We start from the raw sequence: 13,637 nt of genomic DNA on the forward strand, positions 1-13,637 counted from the left end.
AAATACATAATATTAATTCCTACTAATGTGGAATAGACAAATAAACTGAAATAAAACAGTACGTACAACTGGAAGACACCTGGTAGTCACTCGCAGTCCAAACTTCCTAGCATAGTAGTCAAACAAGTGGGGATCATTCATTGAACTATATTGCGACGACACATCAACACAACCATTTCTATACCTATGATCACTCAAGCCAGCACTTAAGGTTCGAGCTACAAAAACAGAATAAATAAAGGCATTTATAGCAAGTATATAAGACCATGTCTTCATGTTATTATATAGGTTACAAGTTTAGGATACTATAGCAGCATCTTTACATTTGATGACATTTTTGTATCTGGATTACATAAACATAGTAAAAGGGATTTTTGTAAAGGATTACAGAGAACAAATCCCACACGGTTTACTGAATCTCTCTTCTGCTATTTTTTTCATCTGTTGGTATTATTAATAAAAAGAAAAGGAGTACTTGTGGCACCTTAGAGACTAACCAATGTATTTGAGCATAAGCTTATGCTCAAATACATTGGTTAGTCTCTAAGGTGCCACAAGTATTCCTTTTCTTTTTGTGAATACAGACTAACACGGCTGTTACTCTGAAACCTGGTATTATTAATGCATCTAGAAAATGGCTAGGTAATGGAAATTAACAAATATTGAAGAGTAATTGTAGTGATAAGGAATTCACACACCCTATTTTGTCTTTCTAGCAATAATATCCTCTTTCTTGCAGAAGAAATTGGATTCTGTAGGCACAGCGTTTGATGACAACAGAAACAAGTTAAAAAGGTCTAAAAAGGTAAAAAAAAAAGTCTTCCAAAGACAATGTGAGTGAAGTAATATCTTTTACTAGACTAACTTCTGTTGGTGAGACAAGCTTTCCAGCCACACACAGCTCTTCCTCAGCTGAAGAAGAACTCCATGTGGCTTGAAAGCTTGTCTCTCTTACCAACAGAAGTTTGTCCAGCGAAAGATATTACCTCACCCACCATGTCTCTCCAATATCTTGGGACTGACATGGCTACAACAACACTACATACAAAAATTCTTCCAGACATTTAAAGTGAGAATGAGTATGTTCACTTTTCCTCAGAAATTAATTCTTCTTCTCATGATAAAAATTAAGCTTCTTATTCATAGAACTAATTAATTTCGGAAGCCAAAGCTCAATAGCAATCTCAATGAAAATTTGCACTACCCATGATCAAAATAGCATATAATTGCACATGATGAAATATATACAAGCTGCAAAGGAGCTGGTTCCCCAGTGGAAACTGAGTGTATTTAGCACTTCTCAGGACTGAGCCCTAACCATATAAATAATAAAGATTTTAAAGATGTTTGATAAATATTTAAAAAAACAAAAAGCAAAAATCATAGAAATCAAAAGTAATAGCAAAGTCAGTGGAGTATATATGTACATGTCTAAGTCAGCCTGCTTTTTGCAACAACAGCTCAGAGCTAGCTAACAACATGTTTGAGAATCCATTGCTAAAGGAATTTCTAAATAACGCAAAAGGATTAACCAGTAAACTGGCTTTACAGTCGGAGGTGAATAGTAGTTTTTGATCTACTTCAGAAGTTCTCAGCTTCTAGGCAGGGATCCACCTTCCTACCGCTACTCACAGTGGGCCACAAGCATTTGCATAAGGCTTCTATGGTATTAAAGTGATAGGCACAGTACAAAAACCTGGGTAGAATAAAATAAGTGCAGCTCATGAACCACCTCCTGTTGCAAGTCTCCAGTCTTCTAAGGACTTACTCCATCATCATTGCACCATTTTCCATAGCAACTCCACTAAAATGCCATGAAAAATGACACACAGGATCCTGGGGCACGCTGAAAGCGAAGCAATTGCAACTGACTGAAAGTGTGCATAGTATTAAAGGTTTCAGAGTAACAGTCGTGTTAGTCTGTATTCGCAAAAAGAAAAGGAGTACTTGTGGCACCTTAGAGACTAACCAATTTATTTGAGCATAAGCTTTCGTGAGCTACAGCTCACTTCATCGGATGAAGTGAGCTGTAGCTCACGAAAGCTTATGCTCAAATAAATTGGTTAGTCTCTAAGGTGCCACAAGTACTCCTTTTCTTTTTGCATAGTATTAAAATGTCTGAGAACCCATGACCTACTGTACTGCTTCAAAATATGGCCATTTGGTACAAAGTCTTCTGAAATCCTTCTGTACACATTTCTCTGAGTCAGGTACATGTCACAGACAGTGATGTCAGCAGGACTTATTATATTTAATAACAGACACATTCAAACCCACAGTCAAAATCTGCTCCTCTTACAAAGATTTTCAGTAGATTTAATTCTTAACACCTCATTCAAACTATCCCAGCCAGGGAATCACCAGATCATTACTTGTTCTTACTGTGTCAACTGACAGAGAAATATTTACTTACCTGCAAAAGGTGCTTTTCTGCTCAGCACAGATTCAACAGGCCTGTGATTCAAGGTTACTCTATATTTCCGGAGGGACTTAGTCCAAGGTTCTGATTTGTTGCGTGGGTCATTCCAAATAGGTTTGTCCCGCAGAGGTGAAACATCTCGGAACTGGAATCCTAATCAGAATCAAATAGTCACCAGTAATGTTGTGTCACAACTTCTAAAAGTGACAGATGACATTCCCCACCTCAAAAACAACGAGGAACCTTAAAGACTAACAGATTTATTTGGGTATAAGCTTTCATGGGTAAAACCCCCCATTTCTTCAGATGCATCTGATGTATGCATCAGACATTTGAGGGGGGGGGGGCGGGATTTACACATGAAAGCTTATGCCCAAATAAATCTGTTAGTCTTTAAGGTGCCACCGGCCTCCTCATTGTTTTTGTGGATACAAACTAACACAGCTACCCCTCTGATACTTATTCCCCACCTCAAAGAGTTTATAATCTAAAAATCATTGTGGGCTTTGTGAAAGAGGTGAGTCCTTCAGAGAGACATGTATGCAGAGAGGGTATGCCTTGGTGAGCTAGGACTGGAGGGTATCGTGTGTGTATAATGCACACGTCAGTGTGGGTTACATGTCCCCTTCTGTGCCCAATCCACATAAGATGGGAGTCTGATAGAGACCCCAGCTACAGAGCCCAGCTCTTCAGCTAAAGCTGTCAAGACTCACAAGTTAAGCTCTGAGGGTTCCCCAGTTCAGTCCCTGATATACTGGCTGCAATCTTGGCCAACGCAAATTGGGCCGTGTGTAACCCAGCCTTACGCAGTGTGGCTCTCTCTTCCCCTGAAGTGACTGGTGCATAAGAACGGCCATACTGGCTCAGACCAAAGGTCCATCCAGCCCAGTATCCTGTCTACCGACAGCAATGCCATGTGCCCCAGAAGGAGTGAACCTAACAGGTAATGATCTAGTGATCTCTCTCCTGCCATCCATCTCCACCCTCTGACAAACAGAGCCTAGGGACACCATTCCTTACTTATCCTGGCTAATAGCCATTAATGGACTTAACGTCCATGAATTTATCCAGTTCTCTTTTAAACCCTGTTATAGTCCTAGCCTTCACAACCTCCTCAGGCAAGGAGTTCCACAGGTTGACTGTACACTGAGTGAAGAAGAACTTCCTTTTATTTGTTTTAAACCTGCTACCCATTAATTTCGTTTGGTGGCCCCTAGTTCTTATATTATGGGAACAAGTAAATAACTTTTCCTTATTCACCTTCTCCACACCACTCATGATTTTATATCCCTCTATCATATCCCCCCTTAATCTCCTCTTTTCCAAGCTGAAAAGTCCTAGCCTAGCATGACAGCTTTTATGCTAACAGACCTAGGCCTTTTAGAGCAGGCAGTAGAAGCTCAGGTTTTTAGATTCAGAGGTCCCAGGTGTTGTTAAATGTTGAAGGTTGGAAAGTCATTGCCTTGGTAATACTGTTCAGGCTGCTCAGTGCTTCTGTCCTTGGACAAGCAGATAAAGCGAATTCAGCAGACCTCGATGTTACTCATAAAGAATGATAACAGTCGCAGTTCAGTGACAAAGGCACTCGGCCCAGTTTACTGCCGTCAAGGCACAGTCCTAGCATCCTGACTCCGTGGTTACAGGTACAACTAACACATGAGTGCCCAGTGGCAAGGAGTATCTCAGTCAGCAGCAGGAGTCTCTGCTAGGCTACACAAAGGATTGAGGCAAGGTACCCTGACATTTGTAGACTGAGACAAACAACGGGGATACACAACTTATATACCGCCTTACATGTTTCAAGACCTCTGTTTGCTACCTCCCTTGTTCCTGATATCTTGGACAAAACATCCCTGTTCGTTGTTCTGTCAAACCATCTTATCTTGTACTAGATTGGGGTGTATCTGTACTAGCCTTCTGAAATATACTTAACTACCTTTATAGTTATGTAAGCACAGTCTGAATGAGCTCTCCACCGACATCTAGTGGTGAGCTGTGGAAAAGGACTTCAGGAGCGGATATCGTTTGCATAGGCACACCCACCCTGCCTACCTGCTCAGCATGATGGGATTGCTTGCCCAAATTATCACTTTTGGCTGGTGTGGGATCCCCAGTCTCCTTGTTATTGGTGCAAGAGTAATAAAGGGCTGTTATCCTTGTTGTGTGAATCAAGAGCAGCAGAACTGTACTTGGCATTTCCCGATTGAGGGAATCGCACTCAACTGAATGGCACTCGCTAGGCAGGGGATATGGGTTCCAAAGCCCAGTGAGTTGAGAGAGGGCCATGACAAGTACTTGTATCTGGTGGGGTGGGCTTTGCCTAAGGTCACAGACACCATTTGACCCTTCCGCTCTCCACTGTGTAATAACAGAGCTAATTTACATTCAATTGAGATCTTGTTACATGCTGCAGAGTTGAAATTACTTATACCTAGGTCTAAGTATTAGACCTGCTTTGGGACCGTGTGTCTGATGCAAGAAACTACCCAGTGTGCACCAGAAGTGAGGCTCCCCCACTAACTGCTGAAATCACTCAGAACTGAAATCACTGAGAGCTGGTAAAGGGGGGCCCTGAAGACATCTTGGCACAGCCAGCAGGGTGGCGGGCAGAGATTGCCAGAGCAGAGCCCCGCAGAGAGGGGTAGTGAGTGAGTGCCCGAGCAGCAGAGGGAGTAAGGGGCCTCCTTACCTGCCCCCATCCACCTAGGGTGGGAGGTGAACTCTGCAGATGCACCTCCGAACTCTGGGTTTGCACTGTCCAAGGACAGCAACTGTGAATGGGGTGCAGAGAAGGGTCGGGCACATGAAAGGGGAATTTTGGGTTGCTGGACTTGAGACCCTGAGAGGAAAAGGCTGGACTTAAGACCCTGAAGGGAAAAGGACACTTCCCAACTTACTTGTCAGTGGGTCTTTTGCTCATGGTTTATGTTTATAAACCCTGTTTGTGGTGTTTCCCCAAATTAATACCACATTATTTCCCTCCTTTAATTAAAGTTTTTTCTACACTCAGACTCTGTGCTTGCAAGAGAGGAAGTATCGCCTCTTAGAGGTGCCCAGGGGGTGGGGTTTAATTGTCCCAGGTCACTGGGTGGGAGCTCAAGTGTTGTATTGTTGAAAAGGAACTTCTAGATACTGAACCCGGCCCTTGTTGCAGCCATCTCTGACAGGCAGAAGGGTTACAGTGAGAAAATGTTTCCTAATATCTAACAGAAATCTCTCTTGCTGCCAATTAAACTGGTTACTTCTTGTCCTACCTTCCATGAAGAACAACTGATGACGGTCCTGTTTATGATAGCCCTTAACATATTTGAAGACTGTTATCAGGTCCCCCCTCAGTCTTCTTTTCTTAAGACTAAACATGCCCAAGTTTTTTTTAACCTTTCCTCATAGGTCTGGTTTCCTAAACCTTTTGTCACTCCTCATGAATAAGCACAATCACCCTTCCTCCATATGATGCCAGCAAGACAGACCTCCCAGTATCACTGCAGCATCTAGACATGCTCACCACCAATTACTTCCTTGTGGTACATTTCAACTTTAAAAACCTAGTAAACTTAATTATATTTTGGGCTTGACCCTACCCTTGGCGATGCAGGCAAGTATAAGTGCCTACTTAGTTCAAACTGCTGATTTTTTACTGTTAAATACGCTTGTAATTTTCATCCTCGACTACTTTAGGAAAAAGGTTTGAGCATCAAGGAAGGGGAAGGGGAGTCAGGACTCCTGGGCAACATTCCCTCTGAATTTTCTTTGTAGTGAGAGGGCTACAAACTCCAATGGGCAATACATTTTTGTCCTCAGGCAAGCTTACAGGTTTGTTTTTTAAAGACTTCTTACACTGATCTAACTTGCCACTGTGGTGCTACAACTATGCATATGCACTGAGAAGGAAAGTATTTTTACGACAGCACACTAAAACTAAAGATGACCAAACTAAAATGAAATTTTTAATTTATCATCTTTCAGTTTAAAGGTCCCCTTGTTCTTGTATTATTGACAAGGATAAATCATAGAATATCAGGGTTGGAAGGGACCTCAGGAGGTCATCTAGTAATAGGAGCACCTTCTATATGGAAGTATACTCTTTATTATTTTGCATACCACTATTATGTCTCCCCCGACGTATCTCCTCTCTCAACTAAACAGACCCAATCTTTTCATGTCTCCTCATACAGAAGTCTCTCCACTCTTCCAGATATTTTCCATCACCTATTTCTAAACTCCTACTTCAGTTATAACTTTTTTGAGACAAAAAAAACAAAACAAAACGAGGAGGCCTTGTGGCACCTTGGAGACTAACAAATGTATTTGGGCATAAGCTTTTGTGGGCTAGAACCCACTTCATCAGATGTATGAAGTAAAAGATACAGGAGCAGGTATAAATACATGAAAGGATGTGTTTTGATTTACCAAGTGTTAGGTCAGTCTAACGAGATAAATCAATTAACAGCAGGATACCAAGGGAGGAGAAATAACTTTTGAAGTGGTAAGAGAGTGGCCCATTACAGACAGTTGACAATAAGGTGTGAGTAACTGTAGGGAGAAATTAGTATTGGGGAAATTAAGTTTAGGTTTTATAATGACCCAATCACTCCCAGTCTTTATTCAGGCCTAATCTGATGGTATCTAGTTTGCAAGTTAATTCCAGTTCTGCAGCTTCATGTTGGAGTCTGTTTTTGAAGGTTTTTTGTTGAAGTATTTCCACTTTGAGGTCTGTTATTGAGTGACCAGAGAGACTGAAGTGTTCTCCTACTGGTTTTTGAATGTTATGATTCCTGATGTCACATTTGTGTCCATTTATTCTTTTGCGTAGAGACTGTTCGGTTTTGCCAATGTACATGGCAGAGGGGCATTGCTGGTACATGATGGCATATATCACATTGGTAGATGTGCAACGAGCCCCGGATGATGTGGCTGATGTGGTTAGGTCCTATGATGGTGTCCCTTGAATAGATATGAGGACAGAGTTGGCAACAGGCTTTGTTGCAGGGTTTGGTCCCTGGATTGGTGTTTTTGTTGTGTGGTGTGTAGTTGCTGGTGAGTATTTGCTTCAGGTTGGGGGGCTGTCTATAAGCAAGGATTGGTCTATCTCCCAAGGTCTGTGAAAGTGAGGGGTCGCCCTTCAGGATAGGTTATAGATCTTTGATGATGCACTGGAGAGGTTTTAGTTGGGGGCTGTAGGTGACAGCTAGTGGTGTTCTGTTACTTTCTTTGTTGGGCCTGTCTTGTAGTAGGTGACTTCTCGGTACCCTTCTGGCTCTTTCAGTCTGTTTCTTCACTTCACCAGGTGGTACTGCAGTTTTAAGGACGCTTGATAGAGATTCTGTACGTGTTTGTCTCTGTCTGAGGGATTGGAGGAAATGCGGTTGTATCTTAGAGCTTGGCTGTAGACAATGGATCGTGTGATGTGGTCTGGATGAAAGCTGGAAGCATGTAGGTAAGTATAGCGGTCAGTAGGTTTCTGGTATAGGGTGGTGTTTATGTGACCATCGCTTATTAGCACTGTAGCGTACAGGAAGTGGACCAGGCTGAGGTTGATGGTAGAGTGGAAATCATTGAAATCTTGGTGGAATTCCTCAAGGGCCTCCTTCCCATGGGTCCAGATGATGAAGATGTCATCAATGTAGTGCAAGTAGAGTAAGGACGTAAGGGGACGAGAGCTGAGGAAGCGTTGTTCTAAGTTAGCCATAAAAATGTTGGCATATTGGAGGGGCCATGCTGGTACCCATAGCAGTCCCACTGACTTGAAGGTATAAATTGTTCCCAAATCTGAAATAATTGTGGGTGAGGACAAAGTCACAAAGTTCAGCCACCAGGTTTTCCGTGACATTATCGGGGATACTGTTCCTGACGGCTTGTAGTCCATCTTTGTGCGGAACGTTGGTGTAGAGGGCTTCTACATCCATAGTGGCCAGGATAATGTTTTCTGGAAGATCATCAAAGGAGTATAGTTTCCTCAGGAAGTCAGTGGTGTCTCGAAGATAGCTGGGAGTGCTCGTAGCATAGGGCCTGAGGAGAGAGTCTACATAGCCAGATAATCCTGCTGTCAGGGTGCCAATGCCTGAGATGATGGGGTGTCCAGGATTCCCCTGTTTATGGATTTTGGGTAGCAGGTAGAATACCCCTGGTCAGGGCTCTAGGGGTGTGTCAATGTAGATTTGTTCCTGTGCTTCTTGAGGGAGTTTCTTGAGCAGATGGTGTAGTTTCTTTTGGTAATCCTCAGTGGGGTCAGAGGGTAATGGCCTGTAGAATGTGGTGTCAGACAGGGTGCCAGAACTGAACACAGTATTCCAAGCAAGGGCACTGATTTATATGACAGCATTATAGATACAGTAAGATTAAGGCAAAATAAAATAACCATTCATCTCAACAGAAACTTGCAAGTGGCAGAGAAACAGATCTCGTGATGAGAGCCTAACAGAAACACTGGCTTATATATTTGCAAGTTTCCCAAAAGAATTAAAGCATAATCTCATAATAAGGAAACAGCAAGACAAAAGAGAGAACTGCTAGGACTAGTGATGATCAGACTCAGACCTCCCTGTATTATTTATTGTCTCTCTCCAGGCTGGGTGTGGGAGATTCACAGGGGTTCATAGACCATATGCTGGTCCTACAATGCAGTTGTGGGGGTGCACAACCCCTTAAGCAGCAACAAGAGTGAGCCAGGTAGCGAAGGCTGTGTGCCTGCTATAGCTACCCTACAGACCAAGGCCTGTTTCCCCACAGCTGGGGCCACAGCCCTCCCTTTTTGCCAGGTCACTAAATGCACAGGAGCACCTCCCTTTCCCCCTGTGATCTCCTATACCCATCCCTACCAGGAACCCCTGCCTTCCCCACCCTGCTCCTTACTCAGGTCTGCCCTGCTTCCCAGTCCCCGGTGCCAAGATGAACCATGAGTTCTGGCAGGCTGAGGGCCCAGAACACAGAGCGGGACCTGGGTGCCAGCCACACTCCCTGCCACATGACATGTGCGGTAGACATAAGATTGCTACATGGCCACACATGCACACAGTTTACAGGGAACATTGCTCCTGAGTACCGTTTCCAGCTCTGCCACTAATATATTGTGTGCCTTTGGGAAAGTCACATAAGGCCTGATTTTCAAAATGTGCACACAGGGGTGTGCAATTGTCCACAAACATCATGACTACATACACAGATCAAGTATTTTTACATCCTTAGATGGCCACGTATGCATCTAACTGGTCATCTGCACCTGCACAATCACAATTTGAGCATGCATTCGTGGTAAATGAATGCACTACTCAGTGTCCATTATAAAGAGTTAGCGGTAGTTCTACTTTATTTTTAACCTCCATATTATGATGTTTCGATTATAGAAGGATGTTTACAATATAAGGGATCTGCTTTTCTTTTTGTTGTATGTGTACACTTCAGAAGTTTCAAATGTGCACTGATGGAAGAACACAACTTTAAGGCTTTACCAGCTGCAAATTGTGTTTCCCCAGCCACAGACTAAACCAAAGAGATGCAATGAGAGCATGTAGCCATTATGGGATAGACTCCATCACACACCCTTACCTGTGGAGGGTTGTATCCGTGGTGCAGTATGACTGGGATAGGGGTCTCTGGGCCTCATGTTCTCAAAGGCACACTGTGCAGTTTGTGGATGCAGAATCCCTGTCACTGAAGGAGAGGAGTTATAATACTGCATTTGGGTTGGCATTTTCAGTCAGTGCCCAGTTGATCACAGGCGACAGGGCCAGCAAATCTTGACCAGGGCTGGGTCTTATTAAATTCCTGAAGGTTCAGTATCTCTCCTGCATTAGTGAAAGGGCAAAAACAACATTCAGACCAAGTACTCACAAAGATATTACCAGCATACACAATGGAAGGTATCTGTCAAAGAAAAACAAGTTCAATCCTTGAGGGGGCCATTTAGGGATCTGGGGCAAAAATTGGGGATTGGTCCTGCTTTGAGCAGGGGGTTGGACTAGATGACCTCCTGAGGTCCCTTCCAACCCTGATATTCTATGATACTATGAATATACAGGCACAAAGGTGAAGGGTTGTAGATGCGCCCCACACCATTCAGGGGCACGTGTTGTGTGTGTTGCAGACACATCTAGCACCACATTTTGGGCAGAAAGGGTTTAGACACACCTAGCACCATGATGGCGGAAGGGAGCGTTATTTGGAGGCAGAGAGCTGCAAAAGTACACATTGCACCGTGTGGGGTGTTACAGACACAGTTACAGATTCAAATGGCACCACTACTGGGTGAAGGTGATGCAACCTGGCACCATTACTGGGGTGGGGAAAGGGATGCAGACACACTTGGCACCTTGAGGGGGGGTAAATACACACCTGTCTTGGAAGGGGAGTGGTGGGGAAGTGGTGCAGACACACCTGGTGTGGAGGAGGAAGGAGGAGTGCAGATACACCTGTCTGGTGGGGGGAACCTACCTGTGTTGGGGGGTGGGGGTGGTGATGCAGACAGAACCTGTCTTAGGCAGGGAAGGGGAGAAGTGGGGGTACAGACACACCTCTCTTGGGAAGGAAGGGAGGAGGTGGGGGTACAGAAACAGTTGTCGGGGTGTGGACACATCTGTCTCTGGGTGGGAGAGGAAGAGGAGGATGGGGTACAGAAACACTTGTCGGGGGGAGGGGTGCAGACAAACCTGTTGTGGGGGGAGGGGTGCAGACACACCCATCTCTGGGGGGGGAAGGGGAGGAGGAGAAGGGGGTGCAGAAACACTTGTCTGGGGGAGGGGAGAGGACGGGAGGGGAGGAGTGCTAACACACCTGCTGAAGGGAAGGGGGCGCAGACACACCTGTGAAGGTGGGGGGAGAGGGTGCAGACACACCTGTCTTGGGGAGGGAAGAGAGGGAGCAAACACACCTGTTAGCGGGAAGGGGGGGTTACACAGCTGTCTCAGGGAAAAGGGGAGGGGAAGGGAAGGGAGGGGGTGCGCGCACACACCTGACCGGGGGGAGGGAGGGGTACAGACACACCTGTCGGTGGGGGTCACACACCTGTCGGGGGGGAGGAGGAGGGGTACAGACACACCTGTCTCGGGAGGGGAGGGGTACAGACACACCTGTCGGGGGGGGTCACACACCTGTCGGGGGGAGGAGGAGGGGTACAGACACACCTGTCTCGGGAGGGGAGGGGAGGGGGGGTCACACACCTGTCTCGGGAGGGGAGGGGTACGGACACACCTGTCCGGGGGGGCTGCGGGGCGCGGGAGGCTGCCTCAGTCCGGGCTCGCTGGGCGGCGGCGGCGGCGGTTGGAGCAGTTGCTAAGGACGCGGCGGGGGCGGGGCCGGGGGGCGAGCAGCTTCCCACTGCTCTGGGGCTTCCTCAGCCCGGCCCCGCCGCCTCAGAGCGCCGCCCTGGGGGGGCCGGCTCCCCTCCCTCCCGCATCCAGCGGAGCCCCGGCCCGCGCCCTGCCCCTGGCATCCTGCTTAACCCCCAGTTTGGTCCCATCTTCACTGCAAGAATAAACCACGTTCCAGCCACCCCAGGAGCCTGGAGTGAGCCCGGAGCCACAGCCACCGATCTAGTCCACGGGGATGACCACGGTGTCCGGTCACCCAGCCAGGGCCGGCTCTCGGTTTTTGGCCGACCCCCACCCCCACCCCCCAGCAAAAAATTTGCTGCCCCAGCTCCTAGAGCGCAACTGCCCCAGCCAAAAAAAAAAAAAAAGGGGGGGGGGTGGCCGGAACGCCGCCCCTGGAATTGTGCCACCGCCCGCCCCCAAGCAGGCGCTTGCTTTGCTGGTGCCTAGAGCCAGTCCTCTACCCATGTACAAAAGCTGTGCCACGGCTGTGATACAATCTAGTATTTCTTGTATTTGCATTTCCATAACGCTTCACGCAGCCCCATTCGTGAGTGTCCACCTTGTAGACAAGCCCTTATAGTTACACTGCGAACTCTGCAGGGCTGGGAACGTCTTTTTGTTCTAGGTGTATACAGCGCCTAGCGCAAAAGGGGCTCTACTCATTTAATGAGGCCTCTGTGCTCTACTGTAATACAAATACATAATAATTATGCCAATAATCCAGATCCAAAATTTGCTGCTGAGCGAGACTTCATATTCCTGATATTGATAGCAAGAAGAAGAAAAATCTGAAAAAAAATAAACCCTTTCTGGCCTTGTTTATACCTCTCAAAAAAGCAAAACAATGTCCAAATCCCTTTTTTCCCCTTTAAGAAAAGGAGTACTTGTGGCACCTTAGAGACTAACCAATTTATTTGAGCATAAGCTTTCGTGAGCTATAGCTCACTTCATCAGATGCATATGATGCATATGGATGCATAGCTCATGAAAGCTTATGCTCAAATAAATTGGTTAGTCTCTAAGGTGCCACAAGTACTCCTTTTCTTTTTGCGAATACAGACTAACACGGCTGTTACTCTGAAACCTGTCAATTTTTCCCCTTTGCGGATCACCTTTACATGTATTTTATGGAAGGAGAATATAAACTGGAAAGCGTATCTATCTTGTTTCCATTCCCTTTTTGTTGAAATGCAATAGCTTCTTGGAGAAAAAAAACACTTGCGGTTTCTGCGTCCCCTGCTGGATTTGCAGTGAGATTCATGGAAGTATGGAAAAGTCCTGCCTTCTTTTCACAGAGCCTCTGACTGGGTTAAGTGATCCAGCTTCAAAGCATAAAAGCATCCGCCTGCAGCTTCACATGAATGTTTGTATTTCACTGTCTGCCCACCTCCTTCCATTTCATGAAATTGTGAGCTCGAGTCAAGCTGCTCTAAATGCCTTGCCTTAATACCATCCAGTGTCCTTTGGATTAGAGCATGTTGTTTCCTTTTAAGAAATGCCTCATGGCTTTATGAATTAGTTACCAGCTCTGAGGCCCAGTACAAATCTTTGTCCGGTTGTTGGACACTTCAGTGAACCCCATATGGTTTGTAATGCAAGTTCACAGCAAGAGCAGGGTTATCATCAATACTTTCCATCACTGGCTATTCTAAAAAAAGCAAAGCTATTTCTTACTGGAATCAGGTGTAGTAGAAACAGGGAAAATTCTTGTCTTACCTGTGGATTTTCATTCTAGGCGCTTCCCAGGGCAGACAGTCTTCAAGGTGTCGCATTCCCTGCCCCCATTGCAACTGGGGGCAGACCGGACCTTTGAGTGTGGGTTTAGAACAGCTTCCAAAGTGAAAAAATACTAACTATTTAGAAGTTTAAACATCAAACCATTTGCAGCAGAGCCTTGACATTGAATTTAG

The 13,637-nt window shown here is 45.5% G+C and overlaps 1 protein-coding gene across 1 annotated transcript in view; it reads right to left on the reverse strand.

Moving 5' to 3' along the window:
• LOXHD1 (lipoxygenase homology PLAT domains 1) overlaps positions 1-10,160 on the reverse strand; it is a 310,109-nt gene extending 299,949 nt beyond the window's left edge. The window contains exons 1-3 of the mRNA XM_074952316.1: positions 9,965-10,160; positions 2,414-2,572; positions 67-218 (exon numbers count right to left, since the gene is read on the reverse strand). Coding sequence (XP_074808417.1) covers positions 67-218; positions 2,414-2,572; positions 9,965-10,109 — 456 coding nt within the window. The 5' untranslated portion in view covers positions 10,110-10,160. The remainder of the gene's footprint in view (positions 1-66; positions 219-2,413; positions 2,573-9,964) is intronic.
• Positions 10,161-13,637: the final 3,477 nt, after the last annotated feature.

The sequence above is a fragment of the Natator depressus genome, chromosome 5 (assembly GCF_965152275.1).
Source record: "Natator depressus isolate rNatDep1 chromosome 5, rNatDep2.hap1, whole genome shotgun sequence".
NCBI lineage: Eukaryota > Metazoa > Chordata > Testudines > Cheloniidae > Natator > Natator depressus.